Consider the following 18,388-nt stretch of genomic DNA (forward strand, 5'->3'; position numbering starts at 1 on the left):
TTGTCACCTCCCAAATCCATTCCCATCTTTCCCAGAACTCCACGTTTGAATCCCCCTCCAATCAGGTTTCTGCCCCTGCCACGGTCCCGAAACAGCTCTTATCAAAGTCACAAATGACATCCTATGTGACTGTGACAAAGGGACTGTGACAAAGGTAAACTTTCCCTCCTTGTCCTTCTCGACCCGCCTGCAGCCTTTGACACGGTTGACCACACCATCCTCCTCCAATGCCTCTCCACTGTCATCCAGTTGGGTGGGACTGCTCTCACCTGGTTCCATTGTTATTTACCTAATCGTAGCCAGAGAATCACTTGTAATGGCTTCTGTTCCTGCTCCCAAGGATCTATCCTTGGCCCCCTCCTATTTCTCATCTACATGCTGCCCCTCAGTGACATCATCTGAAAGCATAGCGTTAGTTTTCACATGTATGTTGACGACACCCGCTCTACCTCACCACCACTTACTTCTCTCAACTCCTTCACTGTTGCTAAACCATCAGACTGCTTTTCTGACATCCAGTACTGGATGAGCAGAAATTTCCTCCAATTAAATATTGGGAAGACTGAAGCCATCGTTTTTGTTCCCCGCTCCAAACTCCATTCCTTAGCTAATGACTCATTCCCTCTCTGTGGCAACAATCTGAGATTAAGCCAGCCTGTTTGAAACCTTGGTGTCACTTTGACCCCCAGATGAACTTCCGACCTCATATTCACAGCATCACTAAGACTGCCTATTTCCACCCCAGTAACATCGCTCGACTTCGCTACTGTCTCAGCTCATCTGCTGCTGAAGCCCTCATTCATGCCTTTGTTATCTCTAGACTTGACTATTCCAACGCACTCCAAGCTGGTCTCCTACATTCTACCCTCCGTAAACTTGAGGTCATCCAAAGCTCTGCTGCCCGTGTCTTAGCTCGCATCAAGTCCCATTCACCTATCATCCTTGTGCTCGCTGACCGACATTAGCTCCCAGTCAAGAAACTTCTTAATTCTTGAGTCTTTTCTTTTTTTACATTCCTCCATGGCCTCACCCTTCCCTATCTCTGCAATCTCCTCCAGCCCCAGAACCCTCCAAGATATCTGCGCTCCTCTAATTTTGGTCTCTTGAGCGTCCCTGATTTTAATCACTCCAATATGTGTACCTCGCTTTCCTCGTATAAGACACTCCCTAAAACCTACCTCTTTGACCAAACTTTTGGTCATCTGATCTAATACCTCTTCATGTAGCTTGGTGTCATATTTTGTTTCATAATGCACCTGTGAAGCGCCTTGGGACATTTTACTATATTTATAGAGCGTCTTTAACAGAAGTTGTTGTTGTTGCTGCTCCATATCCTGGCTGTGAGAGCGCACGCCCCTGTTGTGCTCTTAAAGGTGAAGATGCCCAGTCCATTATTAAAATACACTGTCCCCTGAAATTCAGATGGAGATCGTTGCAGGTGAAAGTTCCAGACCTCCAATGTATACTAGCCCATCTCCTCTTGAGTCAAGAACAGCAGACTCAACAGAGACCCAGGAGTGAGTATCTGGGATAGAGCAAATGACAAGTAGCAGGCAAGGTGAGAAAACCATAAGACAAGGAGTGGTAGGGAGTCAGGCTGAAACAGGTTACAGGTAAAGCATGTATTAGTGGCAATGGGTTCTGGAAGTTAAACATGCTACAAGAAGAACGGGTACATCACCTATGGAGCTATTAAGAAAATAAAAAGTTACATCCTATTCTATGTTTGCTAGTTACAGTGTAGAGGGAGCTGCCATGATGGTTGAAAAGGAATTGAATGATATTCACACTATCTGATTCTTTTCCTCACTGTAGAAACATGAAATCCTTGTAGACACTAATTTAAAATAAATCTCCCTATTCTGATTGGTTTAGTGTTTTATAGTGGAAAAGAACTACAAAACCAGAAAGGGGAACTGATTTTTTTCCTCCAAAATATGCTTAATTCTTTTTCACAAGAACCACTGAATTAATTAGAACGCTTGTACATGAGCCAAGACACAACTATTACATTTACAAACATGTTATTAGACAGTTTGTAAAGCATAATGCACACCTTTTAAAATGAACTTTGATGCATCAGTAAAATTTCCTTACCAATTTTTACAACGGATGTAAACAGATGCTGCTTTGTCATAGTATTGTCCTTTCTCATATAACTGAGCAGCCTCGGAGAACTGCTGTGATTAAAACATAAACAAGATTACAGTGTAGAAAACCAATTATGACATAGTCTACAAAGATTCTGGATTCAATCTGTATTTCTATTTAACTTTGTTCTGTAATATTGAGAGAATTATAGTGCAGAATCACTGGAAATTGCAATTACATTATACTACAAAAATGTGTTCTTTATTGAAATAATGCTATTCTATTGGATTCCTTGGTGGAGTTTTGTATTCAAACATTTCACAGGGGAAAACACACCAGTGTGATAGAGAACAAGAGCTCCAAACTTCAACAGCTTTGATGTCAATGGACTGGGTTGTTAAGAAACTGCTCACAGGATGTACGCTCCATAACCCCACATTTCCAACAACTATTTGCTCAAGCACAGAGATTAACGGGAAAAAGGCGTGCAAAATGTCTCCAAAAACATCTGCACATACTTTGGTATATATTTTTCTTAGTTGCATAGGAAACCTTTGTGAAACACACCAATCCCCAACTAGTTCCTCTAAAAACAGGCTTGTGACCCATTGTTAATGCATCTCTGAGCTAGTTCCGAGTGGAACATGAGAACAACACAGATTGAATGAGCAATTGAATTGGATGAGAATTCTCTCAATATTACAGAACAAAGTTAAATAGAAATACAGATTGAATGAGCTCTGCCAAATGCTCATCTATCAGATATTAAGTACATTTTCTAAGTTGGGTTTACATCTACAATCCTATAGCTCAGAGGCATTAATGCTACCACTAAACTAACCAACATTATCAAGTATAGCAAAAACTCCCAAAAATTCTTGTCACTTACTATCTTGAATCTCCACCAATGTAATCACACTGGGGTAAAACTGCGACTCGAGTAGTGGCGCAAAACGGGTAATATCAGATCGACTGCCCATTATACGCAGCACCTGATATTCAGGCACTGCATAAAACAGGCAGCTGATCTGATATTGCCCGTTTTGCACCACCGTCCGAATTGCATTTCTACCCCACTCTCTTTAAAAACTAGTCCTTGTGAGAAGCTACGAGGGCTCCGATATTGGTACCATTTCCATAGTTGGTTTTGATAATTGCAATTATCATTCCTGCTACTTGAGTCTGCTGGGACTTCTCTTATGCCCTGTAGTTCTAATTATCCAGGGATCATCTTATACCTTCATACTCTCTAGAATAACACCACAGTCTTTCTTCAGAACTCTGCTGGTGTGTCTGATTGCCTGGTTGACTCCACGTCGAATATCACCCATCCGTATGGACATCCTTGCAATTCCAGCTGAACAAGCTTCATCATGGTCAAGGTACTATACAAAAAAGAACATTTCAGAAAGAAAAACAATAGCACACGGAAAATTAATTAGATAGAACCACTATGGCCATGAAATGTACTGATGTGCATAACAGCAATGATCATTTGAGCTTGGGAGGCTGGCACAGAGAACTTGAGCCAGGAAGTAGCAATGAAGACATGGATAATCCCAGTGCGGAGTGAGGTAGGGAGAAGGCAGGCAATACTGCAGCTGGGGAACTGAGTAGTCTGAATGAAAACAAATTATAATCATATCTATTGTAATTGTTGGGGCTGTGGGATGCTTAAGTCACACCAGTGCAATAATACTGAAGGGGCTAAGCTGCAAGAAGGTGAAGTTGTGGGTCCTCTTCCCCTGGGAGGGGGAAATTGGGTACATAGGGCCAACCCCAGAGAATCTATGAGGGAGGGAGAAAAATGAGAGAGTTTAACATGGTAGCAGAGGATGGTTGCCTAAAGCTGAAGGTTGGAAAATAGGAAATTATTTTGGATAGAAAACTAAAGTCTAAAGGGCAATTGTGAAAAATATAGCAGAAAGCAAGGGCAAAGTGTTGGGGTATGATTACCCTCCGGTGTTTTCTGAGTCTGAACTATATGACCAGTGGAAGAATGAAGTGGATATGTGGACACGGGTTACATCTCTACCAAAAAGGAAACAAGGTATGACCTTGGCATTGTCACTTCCATCCAAAAGTAAAATCAGAAGTGAAGTGTTTTCTGAACTGGATGCTCGTCAGTTGGATACTGATGGATCTTCTGTTAGAATTCATGGATGAAATTTACAAGAAAGATGACCTATTGAATGTCTACGAGGCATGGTCAGACTTTGATAGATTTTGGAAAGCACATGGTTATTCAATGGAGGAATATGTCATGGACTTTAACAGACTGTATGAAAGATTGAGGAAATTCAATTTGGAGATCCCTGGTTCAGGGCTAGCTTTTAAATTGCTAGATTGTGCTAGGGTGTCGCATATGGACAGGCTCCTGGTTCTAACTGGGGTTCGGTTCTTTGACAAAGATTCCCTATTGGACCAAATGTCCACTGCCTTAAAATATTTCCTGGGAAACAGTCATTTCAGTCATTTCCCGCAGTCCTGGTAGAACAAGCGGGGCACTCTGCGGTGACACAAAGAATGGAGGACTCAATCTTTACAAGATTTAGAAATAATCCAGGTACTGGAAGCAGGCCTAAGTACAATGGAAGAGTTAAAGACAGCAGGAATAAGGATGAAAGCACCTTTAGCAGGTCTGAATATTACAATGGAAGACAGGGTTGGAACAACAATCAAAGGTGAATGAATCCCAGGAATGCCCAAGGAATAGTTAATAGATGCTTCAGATGTGACTCAAAGTATCATTATGCAATGAACTGCCCTAAGCGGAGGGGCAGAGTCTTCGAAATAACACATGACGCAGAGAATTCTGAGGCAGAAGAGGAAGATACTGATGGATCTGAACGAATGGTAGTAGTCACAAGGAGTTTTAGTCCTGCGATGAATGTGTTGGTTGCGGATTCGTTTAACCGTGCGGTACTGGATGGAGCTTGTACGTCGACAGTATGTGGAACTGTTTGGTTACAGTGTTATCTGGATTCACTCAGTAGTGAGGATCGATGCAAGGTTAAGGAGTATAAAAGTACTACCAGCTTTAGGTTTGGTGATGACAACACATTGAATCACTGGAGAGAGTAGTAATCCTATGTAAAATAGCTGGGGTAAGCCACTTTATTAGTACTGATGTAGTCTCCAGTGAGATACCTTTACTCTCAAGTAAGCCTTCAATGAAAAAGGCACAGATGAAACTTGATATGGAGCATGATGAGGCAATTATTTTTGGGAAGCCAATGAATTTGCAATTTACCCAGTCAGGGTATTATTGTATACCCTCAACAAAACCTGATATTTCTAGTCAGAGTGTTAAAGAAGTATTGATAGCATCAGGTGTCACGAATCAGAGAAATAAAAGGCAAGTTGTCTTAAAGTTACACAGACAATTTGCTCACTCTTCTTATCAGAGATTAAAAACCCTACTAAAAGATACAGGTGTGACTGATGAAGAGTATACAAGGATAACAGAAGAGATTACTGAAAAGTGTGAAATTTGTAAAAAGTATTGGAGGACACCATCATGTCCTATTGTCAGCCTTCCATTGGCACGTGACTTTAACGATGTAGTTGCCATGGATTTAAAGGTATGGGAAAAGACAAGAATATTTTCATTCTACATTTTATAGACCTAACAACTAGATTTAGTCTTTCTACGATAATAAATAGTCAGGACAAAGGGGTGATTATAGACAAAATTATGGAGAAATGGATAGGGACTGGGCTTGGGGCAGCAGCTAAGTTTCTGACTGATAATGGAGGGGAATTTGCCAATGATGAGTTTAGGGATATGTGTGAAAATATGAACATTATGCTTATAAACACTGCAGCTGAACACTTTTAGCAATGGGCTTTGTGAAAGGAATCATGCAGTGGTCGATGAAATGTTACATAAAATCTTGGCTGACCAGCCAAACTGCAAGTTGACAACTACCCAGGCATGGGCGGTTCATGCGAAGAATTCACTTCAGATGGTTGGAGGATATAGTCCCTATCAATTGATCTATGGGCGGAATCCCAAAGTGCCTTCTGTACTGTGCGACCATCCTCCTGCTCTAGAAGGAACTACAATTAGTTCCATTATTTCTACACATTTGAATGCTTTGCATGCAGGAAGACAGGCTTTCATCAAGGCTGAGGTCTCTGAGAAAATTCAGAGCTCTGCGGCACTGTATAAGACCATCTGAGGTGGTGTTTAGTTCAGGAGATTTCGTATATTATAAAAGAGAGGGCCATAGGGAATGGAAGGGCCCTGGTAAGGTAATCAGTCGGGATGGTAAAACAATAGTTATCAAGCATGGAAATCAAACTGTTAAGGTTCATTCTTCACAATTAATCGGGGTTCGTTACAAAATCTCAGAATCTGAGCAGCTGATAGAGGGAGAAGAGGCACCTTGTATCTCAAATACTCATGTGTTTTGTGATGAAGGCCCTGAGGCACAGGTAGCTCAAGAGTTGGATAGTAATGTAACCGATCATGATGCTCAGGAAAGAGCTATGGCATCCAAAGGCCAATTGCCTCAAATAGATACTTGGGTGACAAATATTCCAGAGGGGTCTGGTAAATGGAGGGATGCGACAATTGTGGGGCGTGCAGGAAAATCTACAGGAAGTTTAAATATTGGTTAAATGTTCAAGATGATGGCCAAGAAGCCAGAGCTGTGGACTAGCAGAATGGGTTGAAGAGTGAAGGGTAAGAAAGCGCAGTGCAAATTTTGATAGTGGGTCAGGAAGTGACTCTTGCATAAGGAAGCGATCACGTACTGGGGAAAGAGCCTCCAATAAGGTGCGAGGGAGATCTTCTAGCAATAGTCCCGAAAGACATCAAATTGCTAATAGAGGCCGTAGTATGAACAGATTCCACAATGAAACGAAGGCTCAGGGGAGTCTCGGAATAGAACTAGAAGCAGAAGGCCTCATGATCGTGAAGTTTTAGTGGCTGCCAATAAGCTCGAGGATAAACTAATAAGAGAAGCAAAACATAAGGAATTAGTGAGTTGGAGAGAGTTTGGAATTTATTCTGAGGTACTGGATAGGGGACAGCCAGCCTTTTCACATAGATGGATTTGCACTGAAAAAGTCCTTCCTGATGGAACTTATAAGGCTAATGCGAGGTTAGTTGCGAGGGGCTTTGAAGAGTGATTGGGGAATACCGATGTTGGAGTGGACTCTCCCGCAGCTGGAAAGATAATCTTGAAAATCTTTTTGGCACTTTTGGCCACATATTCATGGAAATGTCGGTCCACGTGCTAGTGAGTAGAGGAATAGAAGAATAGAGCAGATGAATGCGTGGCTGAAGAGATGGTGCAGGAGAGAGGGCTTTAGTTTCCTGGATCACTGGGCCTGTTTCTGGCAAAGGTGGGACCTGTACAGGTTGGACGGGTTGCACCTGAACCGGAACGGGACCAACATCCTTGCTGGGATAAAAGCAAAATACTGCGGATGCTGGAAATCTGAAATAAAAACAAGTAGTGCAGGAAATACTCAGCAGGTCTGGCAGCATCTGTGGAAATAGAAGCAGAGTTAACGTTTCAGGTCAGTGACCCTTCTTCAGAACCTTGCTGGGAGGTTTGCTAGTGCTGTTGGAGGGGATTTAAACTAATTTGGCAGGGGAATGGGATACAGAGGGGAGGTACAGTAGGGGGTGATGCACAGTCAAATATAGAAGAGAAACTGAGTCACTCTGGAAGGCAGAACAAATATAGACCTGTTAAGGCACAAGTGAAAAATGCAAGGCTGGATTGCATCTATTTTAATGCAAGGAGTCTTACTAGTAAGGCAGATGAATTGAGGGCGTTGGTAAGCACGTGGGATCATGATATTGTTGCTATCAGAGAGACATGGTTGCGGGAGGGGCAGGACTGGTAGATCAATATTCCAGGGTATAGAATCATCAGGCATGACAGGGGAGGGGATAAAAGAGGAGGTGGTATGGCACTGTTGATCAAGGAGTCAATTACTACAGTAAGGAGGGATGATATCTCAGAAGGTTCCTCAAATGAGGCCATATGGGTAAAACTTAAAAACAAAAAGGGAGCAATCACTTGCTGGGAGTGTACTATAGGCCTCCAAACCGTCAGGGAGAGATAGAGGAGCAGATATGAGGCAAATCTCAGAGAGGCAGAAAAATAATAGGGTAATAATAGTAGGGGATTTCAACTTACCTAATATCAACTGGGATAGTCTTAAGTGTAAATGGCTTAAAGGGGGCGGAATTCCTAAAATGCATACAGGAGAGCTTTTTGAGCCAGTGCATAGAAAGTCCTACAAGAGAAGGAGCAGTACTGGACCTAATCCTAGGGAATAAAGAACAAAGAACAAAGAAAATTACAGCACAGGAACAGGCCCTTCGGCCCTCCAAGCCTGCGCCGATCCAGATCCTCTATCTAAACATGACGCCTATTTTCTAAGGGTCTGTATCTCTTTACTTCCTGCCCATTCATGTATCTGTCTAGATACATCTTAAAAGACGCTATCGTGCCCGCGTCTACCACCTCCGCAGGCAACGCGTTCCAGGCACCCACCACCCTCTGCGTAAAGAACTTCCCACGCATATCCCCCCTAAACATTTCCCCTCTCACTTTGAACTCGTGACCCCTAGTAATTGAATCCCCCACTCTGGGAAAAAGCTTCTTGCAATCCAACCTGTCTATACCTCTCATGATTTTGTACACCTCAATCAGGTCCCCCCTCAACCTCCGTCTTTCTAATGAAAATAATCCTAATCTACTCAACCTCTCTTCATAGCTAGCGCCCTCCATACCAGGCAACATCCTGGGGAACCTCCTCTGCACCCTCTCCAAAGCATCCACATCCTTTTGGTAATGTGGCGACCAGAACTGCACGCAGTATTCCAAATGTGGCCGAACCAAAGTCCTATACAACTGTAACATGTCCTGCCAACTCTTGAACTCAATACCCCGTCCGATGAAGGAAAGCATGCCGTATGCCTCCTTGACCACTCTATTGACCTGCGTTGCCACCTTCAGGGAACAATGGACCTGAACACCCAAATCTCTCTAAAATCAATTTTCCCCAGGACTTTTCCATTTACTGTATAGTTCACTCTTGAATTGGATCTTCCAAAATGCATCACCTCGCATTTGCCCTGATTGAACTCCATCTGCCATTTCTCTGCCCAACTCTCCAGTCTATCTATATTCTGCTGTATTCTCTGACAGTCCCCTTCACTATCTGCCACTCCACCAATCTTAGTGTCATCTGCAAACTTGCTAATCAGACCACCTATACTTTCCTCCAAATCATTTATGTATATCACAAACAACAGTGGTCCCAGCACGGATCCCTGTGGAACACCACTGGTCACACGTCTCCATTTTGAGAAACTCCCTTCCACTGCTACTCTCTGTCTCCTGTTGCCCAGCCAGTTCTTTATCCATCTAGCTAGTACACATTGGACCCCATGCGCCTTCACTTTCTCCATCAGCCTACCATGGGGAACCTTATCAAATGCCTTACTGAAGTCCATGTATATGACATCTACAGCCCTTCCCTCATCAATCAACTTTGTCACTTCCTCAAAGAATTCTATTAAGTTGGTAAGACATGACCTTCCCTGCACAAAACCATGTTGCCTATCACTGATAAGCCCATTTTCTTCCAAATGGGAATAGATCCTATCCCTCAGTAACTTCTCCAGCAGCTTCCCTACCACTGACGTCAGGCTCACCGGTCTATAATTACCTGGATTATCCCTGCTACCCGTCTTAAACAAGGGGACAACATTAGCAATTCTCCAGTCCTCCGGGACCTCACCCGTGTTTAAGGATGCTGCAAAGATGTCTGTTAAGGCCCCAGATATTTCCTCTCTCGCTTCCCTCAGTAACCTGGGATAGATCCCATCCGGACCTGGGGACTTGTCCACCTTAATGCCTTTTAGAATACCCAACACTTCCTCCCTCCTTATGGCGACTTGACCTAGAGTAATCAAACATCTGTCCCTAACCTCAACATCCTTCATGTCCCTCTCCTCGGTGAATACCGATGCAAAGTACTCGTTTAGAATCTCACCCATTTTCGCTGACTCCACGCATAACTTTCCTCCTTTGTCCTTGAGTGGGCCAATCCTTTCTCTAGTTACCCTCTTGCTCCTTATATATGAATAAAAGGCTTTGGGATTTTCCTTAACCCTGTTTGCTAAAGATATTTCATGACCCCTTTTAGCCCTCTTAATTCCTCGTTTCAGATTGGTCCTACATTCCCGATATTCTTTCAAAGCTTCGTCTTTCTTCAGCCACCTAGACCTTATGTATGCTTCCTTTTTCCTCTTAGCTAGTCTCACAATTTCACCTGTCATCCATGGTTCCCTAATCTTGCCATTTCTATCCCTCATTTTCACAGGAACATGTCTCTCCTGCACGCTAATCAACCTCTCTTTAAAAGCCTCCCACATATCACATGTGGATTTACCTTCAAACAGCTGCTCCCAATCTACATTCCCCAGCTCCTGCCGAATTTTGGTATAGTTGGCCTTCCCCCAATTTAGTACTCTTCCTTTAGGACCACTCTCGTCTTTGTCCATGAGTATTTTAAAGCTTACGGAATTGTGATCACTATTCCCAAAGTAGTCCCCTACTGAAACTTCAACCACCTGGCCCGGCTCATTCCCCAACACCAGGTCCAGTATGGCCCCTTCCAGAGTTGGACTATTTACATACTGCTCCAGAAAACCCTCCTGGATGCTCCTGACAAATTCTGCTCCATCTAGACCTCTAACACTAAGTGAATCCCAGTCAATGTTGGGGAAATTAAAATCTCCTATCACCACCACCCTGTTGCTCCTACATCTTTCCATAATCTGTTTACATATTTGTATCTCTAGCTCACGCTCGCTGTTGGGAGGCCTGTAGTACAGCCCCAACATTGTTACCGCACCCTTCCTATTTCTGAGTTGTGCCCATATTGCCTCACTGCTCGAGTCCTCCATAGTGCCCTCCTTCAGCACAGCTGTGATATCCTCTTTGACCAGTAATGCAACTCCTCCACCCCTTTTACCTCCCTCTCTCTGCCGCCTGAAGCATCGATATCCTGGGATATTTAGTTGCCAATCATGCCCTTCCCTCAAACAAGTCTCAGTAATAGCAATAACATCATACTCCCAGGTACTAATCCAAGCCCTAAGTTCATCTGCCTTACCTACTACACTTCTTGCATTAAAACAAATGCACCTCAGACCACCACTCCCTTTGCGTTCATCATCTGCTCCCTGCCTACACTTCCCCTTAGTCACGCTGACTTCATTATCTAGTTCCTTACAGGCTTTCGTTACTACCTCCTTACTGTCCACTGACCTCCTCATTTGGTTCCCATCCCCCTGCCACATTAGTTTAAACCCTCCCCAACAGCGTTAGCAAAAGCACTCCCAAGGACATTGGTTCCAGTCCGGCCCAGGTGTAGACCGTCCAATTTGTAATAGTCCCACCTCCCCCAGAACCGGTCCCAATGTCCAAAAAATCTGAACCCCTCCTTCCTGCACCATCTCTCAAGCCACGCATTCATCCTGACTATTCTTTCATTTCTACTCTGACTATCACGTGGCACTGGTAGCAATCCTAAGATTACTACCTCTGAGGTCCTACTTTTTAACTTGGCTCCTAACTCCCTGAATTCTGCTTGTAGGACCTCATCCCGTTTTTTCCCTATACCATTGGTGCCTATGTGCACAATGACAACTGGCTGTTCACCCTCCCCCTTCAGAATGTTCTGCAGCCGATCTGAGACATCCCTGACCCGTGCACCTGGGAGGCAACATACCATTCGGGAGTCTCGTTTTCGACCACAGAACCGCCTATCTACTCCCCTTACAATCGAATCCCCGATGACTATAGCCCTTCCACTCTTTTTCCCGCCCTTCCGAACAGCAGAGCCAGCCACGGTGCCATGAACCTGGCTACTGCTGCCTTCCCCTGGTGAGCCATCTCCCTCAACAGTATCCAAAATGGTATACTTGTTTTGGAGGGAGATGACCGCAGGGGACTCCTGCGCTGCCTTCCTGCTCTTTCTCTGCCTTTTGGTCACCCATTCCCTTTCTCACTCAGCAATCCTAATCTGCGGTGTGACCAATTCGCTAAACGTGCTATCCACGACCTCCTCAGCATCGCGCATGCTCCAAATATATGCTTCAAATATAGCTGGACAAGTGGTAGAAGAGTCAGTCGGGGAGCATTTCGGGGATAGTGACCATAACTCTGTAAGATTTAAGGTAGTTATGGAAAAGGACAAGGACAGGCCAGAAATAAAGGTACTGAATTGAGGGAAGGCCGATTTCAATATGATTAAACAGGATCTGGCCAAAGTGGACTGGGAGCAGCTACTTCTAGGAAAGTCTACATTAGACCAGTGGGAGTCATTCAAAGAGGAAATAGTGAGGGTTCAGAGCTAACATGTACCTGTTAAGGTGAAGGGTAGGACCAACAAGTCCAGGGAACACTGGATGTCAAGGGATATACAGGATTGGATCAGAAATTAGATATATCAGGGATTAATCAGGGATAGTCAGCATGGCTTTGTCAGGGGGAGATCGTGTCTAACTAACTTGATTGAATTTTTCGAGGGAGTGACTAGATGTGTAGATGAGGGTAAAGCAGTTGATGTAGTCTACGTGAACTTCAGTAAGGCTTTTGATAAAGTCCACCATGGGAGATTGGTCAAGAAGGTAAGAGCCCATGGGATCCAGGGCAATTTGGCAAATAGGATCCAAAATTGGCTTAGTGGCAGGAGGCAGAGGGTAATGGTAGAGGGTTGTTTTTGCGAATGGAAGCCTGTGACCAGTGGTGTACCGCAGGGATCGGTATTGGGACCCTTGCTGTTTGTACTGTACATTAATAATTTAGACGTGAATATAGGAGGTATGAAAAGTAAATCCGCAGATGACACGAAAATTGGTAGTGTCGTAAATAGTGAGGAGGAAAGCCTGAGATTACAGGGCGATATAGATGGGCTGGTAAGATGGGAAGAGCAGTGGCAAATGGAATTTAACCTTAAGAAGTGTGGGGTGATGCATTTTGGGAGGATTAACAAGGCAAGGGAATATACAATGGATGGTAGGACCCTAGGAAGTACAGAAGGTCAGAAGGACCTTGGTGTACTTTTCCATAGATCACTGAAGGCAGCAGCACAGGTAGATAAGGTGGTTAGGAAGGCGTATGGGATACTTGCCTTTATCAACCGAGGCATAGAATATAAGGGCAGGGAGGTTATGATGGAGCTGTATAAAACGCTAGTTAGGCCACAGCTGGAATACTGTGCACAGTTCTGGGCACCACACTATAGGAAGGATGTGATTGCACTGGAGAGGGTGCAGAGGAGATTCACCAGGATGTTGCCTGGGCTGGAGAATTTCAGCTATGAAGAGAGACTGAAAAGGCTAGGGTTGTTTTTCCTCAGAGCAGAGAAGGCTGAGGGGGGACATGATTGAGGTGTACAAAATTATGAGGGGCATTGTTAGGTTAGATAGCAAGAGGCTTTTTCCGTTAGCGGAGGGGTCAATAACCAGGGGGCATAGATTTATGATCAGAGGCAGGAGGTTGAGAGGGGAGTTGAGGAAAAAAATTTTCACCCAGAGGGTGGTTGGAATCTGGACCGCATTGCCTGAAGAGGTGGTAGAGGCAGGAACCCTCACAACATTTAAGAAGTATTTAGATGAGCACTTGAAACGCCATAGCATACAAGGCTACAGGCCAAGTGCTGGTAAATGGGATTAGAATATTTAGGTGCTTGTTGGGCGGCACGGCCAAGATGGGCCAAAGGGCCTGTTTCTGTGCTGTATACTCTATGACTCTATTGACATAAAAACTGCATTTCTGCAGGGTGAAACTTTTCAGAGAGAAGTGTATCTGAAATCACCTAAAGAGGCAGCAGACACAGAAGGGAAATTATGGAAACTGAACAAATGCTTCTGTGGCCTTAATGATGCTTCCAGGCTGTTGTATTTCTCAGTGAGCTCTGTTTTGTTGAAAATTGGTTGTGTTCAACTAAAAGCAGATCCTGACAGGTTTTTTGTTGGTATCATAAAGGGAAACTTTCAGGCATCTTCATGATGCACGTTGATAATTTCTTATGGGGTGGTAGTGTGGATTTTGAGAAATATGTTATTCATAAGATTAAGGCAGAATTTAAGATTGGGAGTCAGGTTTGTGGAGCCTTCAAATATATTGGTTTAGATATTAAGCAGAATAAGTCTGGAATAAGTTTGAATTAACAATCCTATTTAGTGTGTGTTATTTCCATCCCAGTTAATCGTGTTAGGTCATCACAGGAAGATGATGATATATCTAAAGAAAAGACTGAGCAATTGCAAAGCCTGGTGGGTCAACTAAACTGGTTGGGCTCTCAGACTAGGTCTGTTGCTAATTTTGATGTGCTGGCGTTAAGCATGATGATGAAACTTCCAAAAGTTGAGAATGTTTTGAGGGCAGATAAAACGATGAAAACACTAAATCTGGAGAAATGTGTACTGAAGTTCCCATCCTTAGGTAACCCAAAGAACATGAAGCTAATAATTTTTAGTGATGCTTCACATGCTAATCTTGCTGATAGGTATTCAAGTGCAGCTGGCTTCATAATACTTCTGATGGGTGAAAATGGAAAATGTTGCCCTTTAGCTTGGCAGGCTAAGAAAATAAAACGGGTTGTTAAAAGCACGTTAGCTGCAGAAACAAAGAACAGTACAGCACAGGAACAGGCCATTCGGTCCTCCAAGCCTGCGCCGATCATGATGCCTGTCTAAAGTAAAAACCTTCTGCACTTCCGGGGCCCATATCCCTCTATTCCCTTCCTATTCATATATTTGTCAAGATGTCTCTTAAACGTCGCTATCGTATCTGCTTCCACCACCTCCCCTGGCAGCAAGTTCCAGGCACTCACCACCCTCTGTGTCAAAAACTTGCCTCGCACATCCCCTCTAAACTTTGCCCCTCTCACCTTAAACCTATGTCCCCTAGTAACTGACTCTTCCACCCTGGGAGAAAGCTTCTGACTATCCACTCTGTCCATGCCACTCATAACTTTGTAAACCTCTATCAGGTCGCCCCTCCACCTCCATCGTTCCAGTGAAAACAATCTGAGCTTATCCAACCTCTCCTCATGGCTAATACCCTCCAGACCAGGCAACATCCTGGTAAACCTCTTCTGTACCCTCTCCAAAGCCTCCACATCCTTCTGGTAGTGTGGCGACCAGAATTGTACGCAATATTCCAAGTGTGGCCTAACTAAGGTTCTGTACAGCTGCAGTATGACTTGCCAATTTTTATACTCTATGCCCCGACCGACGAAGGCAAGCATGCCGTATGCCTTCTTGACTACCTTATCCACCTGCATTGCCACTTTCAGTGATCTGCGGACCTGTACGCCCAGATCTCTCTGCCTGTCAATACTCCTAAGGGTTCTGCCATTTACTGTATACTTCCCACCTGTATTAGACCTTCCAAAATGCATTACCTCACATTTGTCCGAATTAAACTCCATCTGCCATTTCTCCGCCCAAGTCTCCAACCGATCTATATCCGGCTGTATCCTCTGACAATCCTCATCACTATCCGTAACTCCACCAACCTTTGTGTCGTCCGCAAACTTACTAATCAGACCAGCTACATTTTCCTCCAAATCATTTATATATACTACAAACAGCAAAGGTCCCAGCACTGATCCCTGCGGAACAGCACTAGTCACAGCCCTCCATTCAGAAAAGCACCCTTCCACTGTTACCCTTTGTCTTCTATGACCGAGCCAGTTCTGCATCCATCTTGCCAGCTCACCTCTGATCCTGTGTGACTTCACCTTTTGTGGAGTCTTGTGGAGGCAGAGGACATTGGGTTCTATTTGTCAAATATTTTGGGTGAAATTCTGAACAAGGGACATCCTGAAGATAGGAAACCCATTGAATGTTCCGTGGATAATCGTTCCTTGTGGGACAATGTACACTGTACAAAAAGTTTGAGTGAGAAAAGACTACATTTTATTTTTTATTTATTTTTATTTAGAGATACAGCACTGAAACAGGCCCTTCGGCCCACCGAGTCTGTGCCGACCACCAACCACCCATTTATGCTAATCCTACATCAGAACTATGTGTCCTGGCCTGTCGGAAGACCTTACACAAATCAACGATTCTCGGAAGACCGCCATCATTAACAACGAGCTCAGTAGACTCAATGTGGACATTGCAGCACTTCAGGAGACTCGCCTCCCCGCGAGTGGCTCTCTAGCAGAGCAAGACTACACCTTCTTCTGGCAGGGCAGGGATCCTGAAGAACCAAGACAGCATGGAGTGGGCTTCGCCATCAGAAACTCCTTGCTCAGCATGATAGAGCCTCCCTCAAATGGCTCGGAACGCATACTGTCCATCCGACTGCTCACCACCTCTGGTCCAGTACACCTACTCAGCATCTATGCTCCAACACTCTGTTCCGCACCTGAAGCTAAAGACCAGTTCTATGAACAACTCCATAACATCATTAGCAGCATCCCCAACACCGAACACCTATTCCTGCTGGGGGACTTTAATGCCAGGGTTGGGGCCGACCATGACTCATGGCCCTCCTGCCTTGGGCGCTATGGCGTTGGAAGGATGAATGAGAACGGGCAGAGACTGCTTGAGTTGTGTACCTATCATAACCTCTGCATCACCAACTCGTTCTTTCACACTAAACCCTGTCACCAGGTTTCATGGAGGCACCCAAGATCACGTCGTTGGCACCAGCTAGACCTCATCGTCACAAGGCGAGCCGCCTTAAACAGTGTTCAAATCACACGCAGCTTCCACAGTGCGGACTGCGACACCGACCACTCCCTGGTGTGCAGCAAGGTTAGACTCAGACCAAAGAAGTTGCATCATTCCAAGCAGAAGGGCCACCCGCGCATCAACACGAGCAGAATTTCTCACCCACAGCTGTTACAAAAATTTCTAAATTCACTTGTAACAGCCCTTCAAAACACTCCCACAGGGGATGCTGAGACCAAGTGGGCCCACATCAGAGACGCCATCTATGAGTCAGCTTTGACCACCTAAGGCAAAAGTGCGAAGAGAAATGCAGACTGGTTTCAATCTCATAATGAAGAGCTGGAACCTGTCATAGCCGCTAAGCGCATTGCACTTTTGAACTACAAGAAAGCCCCCAGCGATTTAACATCCGCAGCACTTAAAGCAGCCAGAAGTACTGCACAAAGAACAGCTAGGCGTTGCGCAAACGACTACTGGCAACACCTATGCAGTCATATTCAGCTGGCCTCAGACACCGGAAACATCAGAGGAATGTATGATGGCATGAAGAGAGCTCTTGGGCCAACCATCAAGAAGATCACCCCCCTCAAATCTAAATCGGGGGACATAATCACTGACCAACGCAAACAGATGGACCGCTGGGTTGAGCACTACCTAGAACTGTACTCCAGGGAGAATGCTGTCACTGAGACTGCCCTCAATGCAGCCCAGCCTCTACCAGTCATGGATGAGCTGGACATACAGCCAACCAAATCGGAACTCAGTGATGCCATTGATTCCCTAGCCAGCGGAAAAGCCCCTGGGAAGGACAGCATTACCCCTGAAATAATCAAGAGTGCCAAGCCTGCTATACTCTCAGCACTACATGAACTGCTATGCCTGTGCTGGGACGAGGGAGCAGTACCCCAGGACATGCGCGATGCCAACATCATCACCCTCTATAAAAACAAAGGTGACCGCGGTGACTGCAACAACTACCGTGGAATCTCCCTGCTCAGCATAGTGGGGAAAGTCTTTGCTCGAGTCGCTCTGAACAGGCTCCAGAAGCTGGCCGAGCGCGTCTACCCTGAGGCACAGTGTGGCTTTCGTGCAGAGAGATCGACTATTGACATGCTGTTCTCCCTTCGTCAGATACAGGAGAAATGCCGTGAACAACAGATGCCCCTCTACATTGCTTTCATTGATCTCACCAAAGCCTTTGACCTCGTCAGCAGACGTGGTCTCTTCAGACTACTAGAAAAGATCGGATGTCCACCAAAGCTACTAAGTATCATCACCTCATTCCATGACAATATGAAAGGCACAATTCAACATGGTGGCTCCTCATCAGAGCCCTTTCCTATCCTGAGTGGTGTGAAACAGGGCTGTGTTCTCGCACCCACACTTTTTGGGATTTTCTTCTCCCTGCTGCTTTCACATGCGTTCAAATCCTCTGAAGAAGGAATTTTCCTCCACACAAGATCAGGGGGCAGGTTGTTCAACCTTGCCCGTCTAAGAGCGAAGTCCAAAGTACGGAAAGTCCTCATCAGAGAACTCCTCTTTGCTGACGATGCTGCTTTA

At 44.8% G+C, this 18,388-nt stretch overlaps 1 protein-coding gene across 1 annotated transcript in view; it reads right to left on the reverse strand.

Moving 5' to 3' along the window:
* Positions 1–18,388, reverse strand: part of wdr19 (WD repeat domain 19) — a 209,785-nt gene that overhangs the window by 75,693 nt on the left and 115,704 nt on the right. Inside the window, exons 22-23 of the mRNA XM_068036669.1 lie at positions 3,330–3,476; positions 2,098–2,180 (exon numbers count right to left, since the gene is read on the reverse strand). Coding sequence (XP_067892770.1) covers positions 2,098–2,180; positions 3,330–3,476 — 230 coding nt within the window. The remainder of the gene's footprint in view (positions 1–2,097; positions 2,181–3,329; positions 3,477–18,388) is intronic.

Source organism: Heterodontus francisci, chromosome 1 (genome assembly GCF_036365525.1).
Source record: "Heterodontus francisci isolate sHetFra1 chromosome 1, sHetFra1.hap1, whole genome shotgun sequence".
Taxonomy (NCBI): domain Eukaryota; kingdom Metazoa; phylum Chordata; class Chondrichthyes; order Heterodontiformes; family Heterodontidae; genus Heterodontus; species Heterodontus francisci.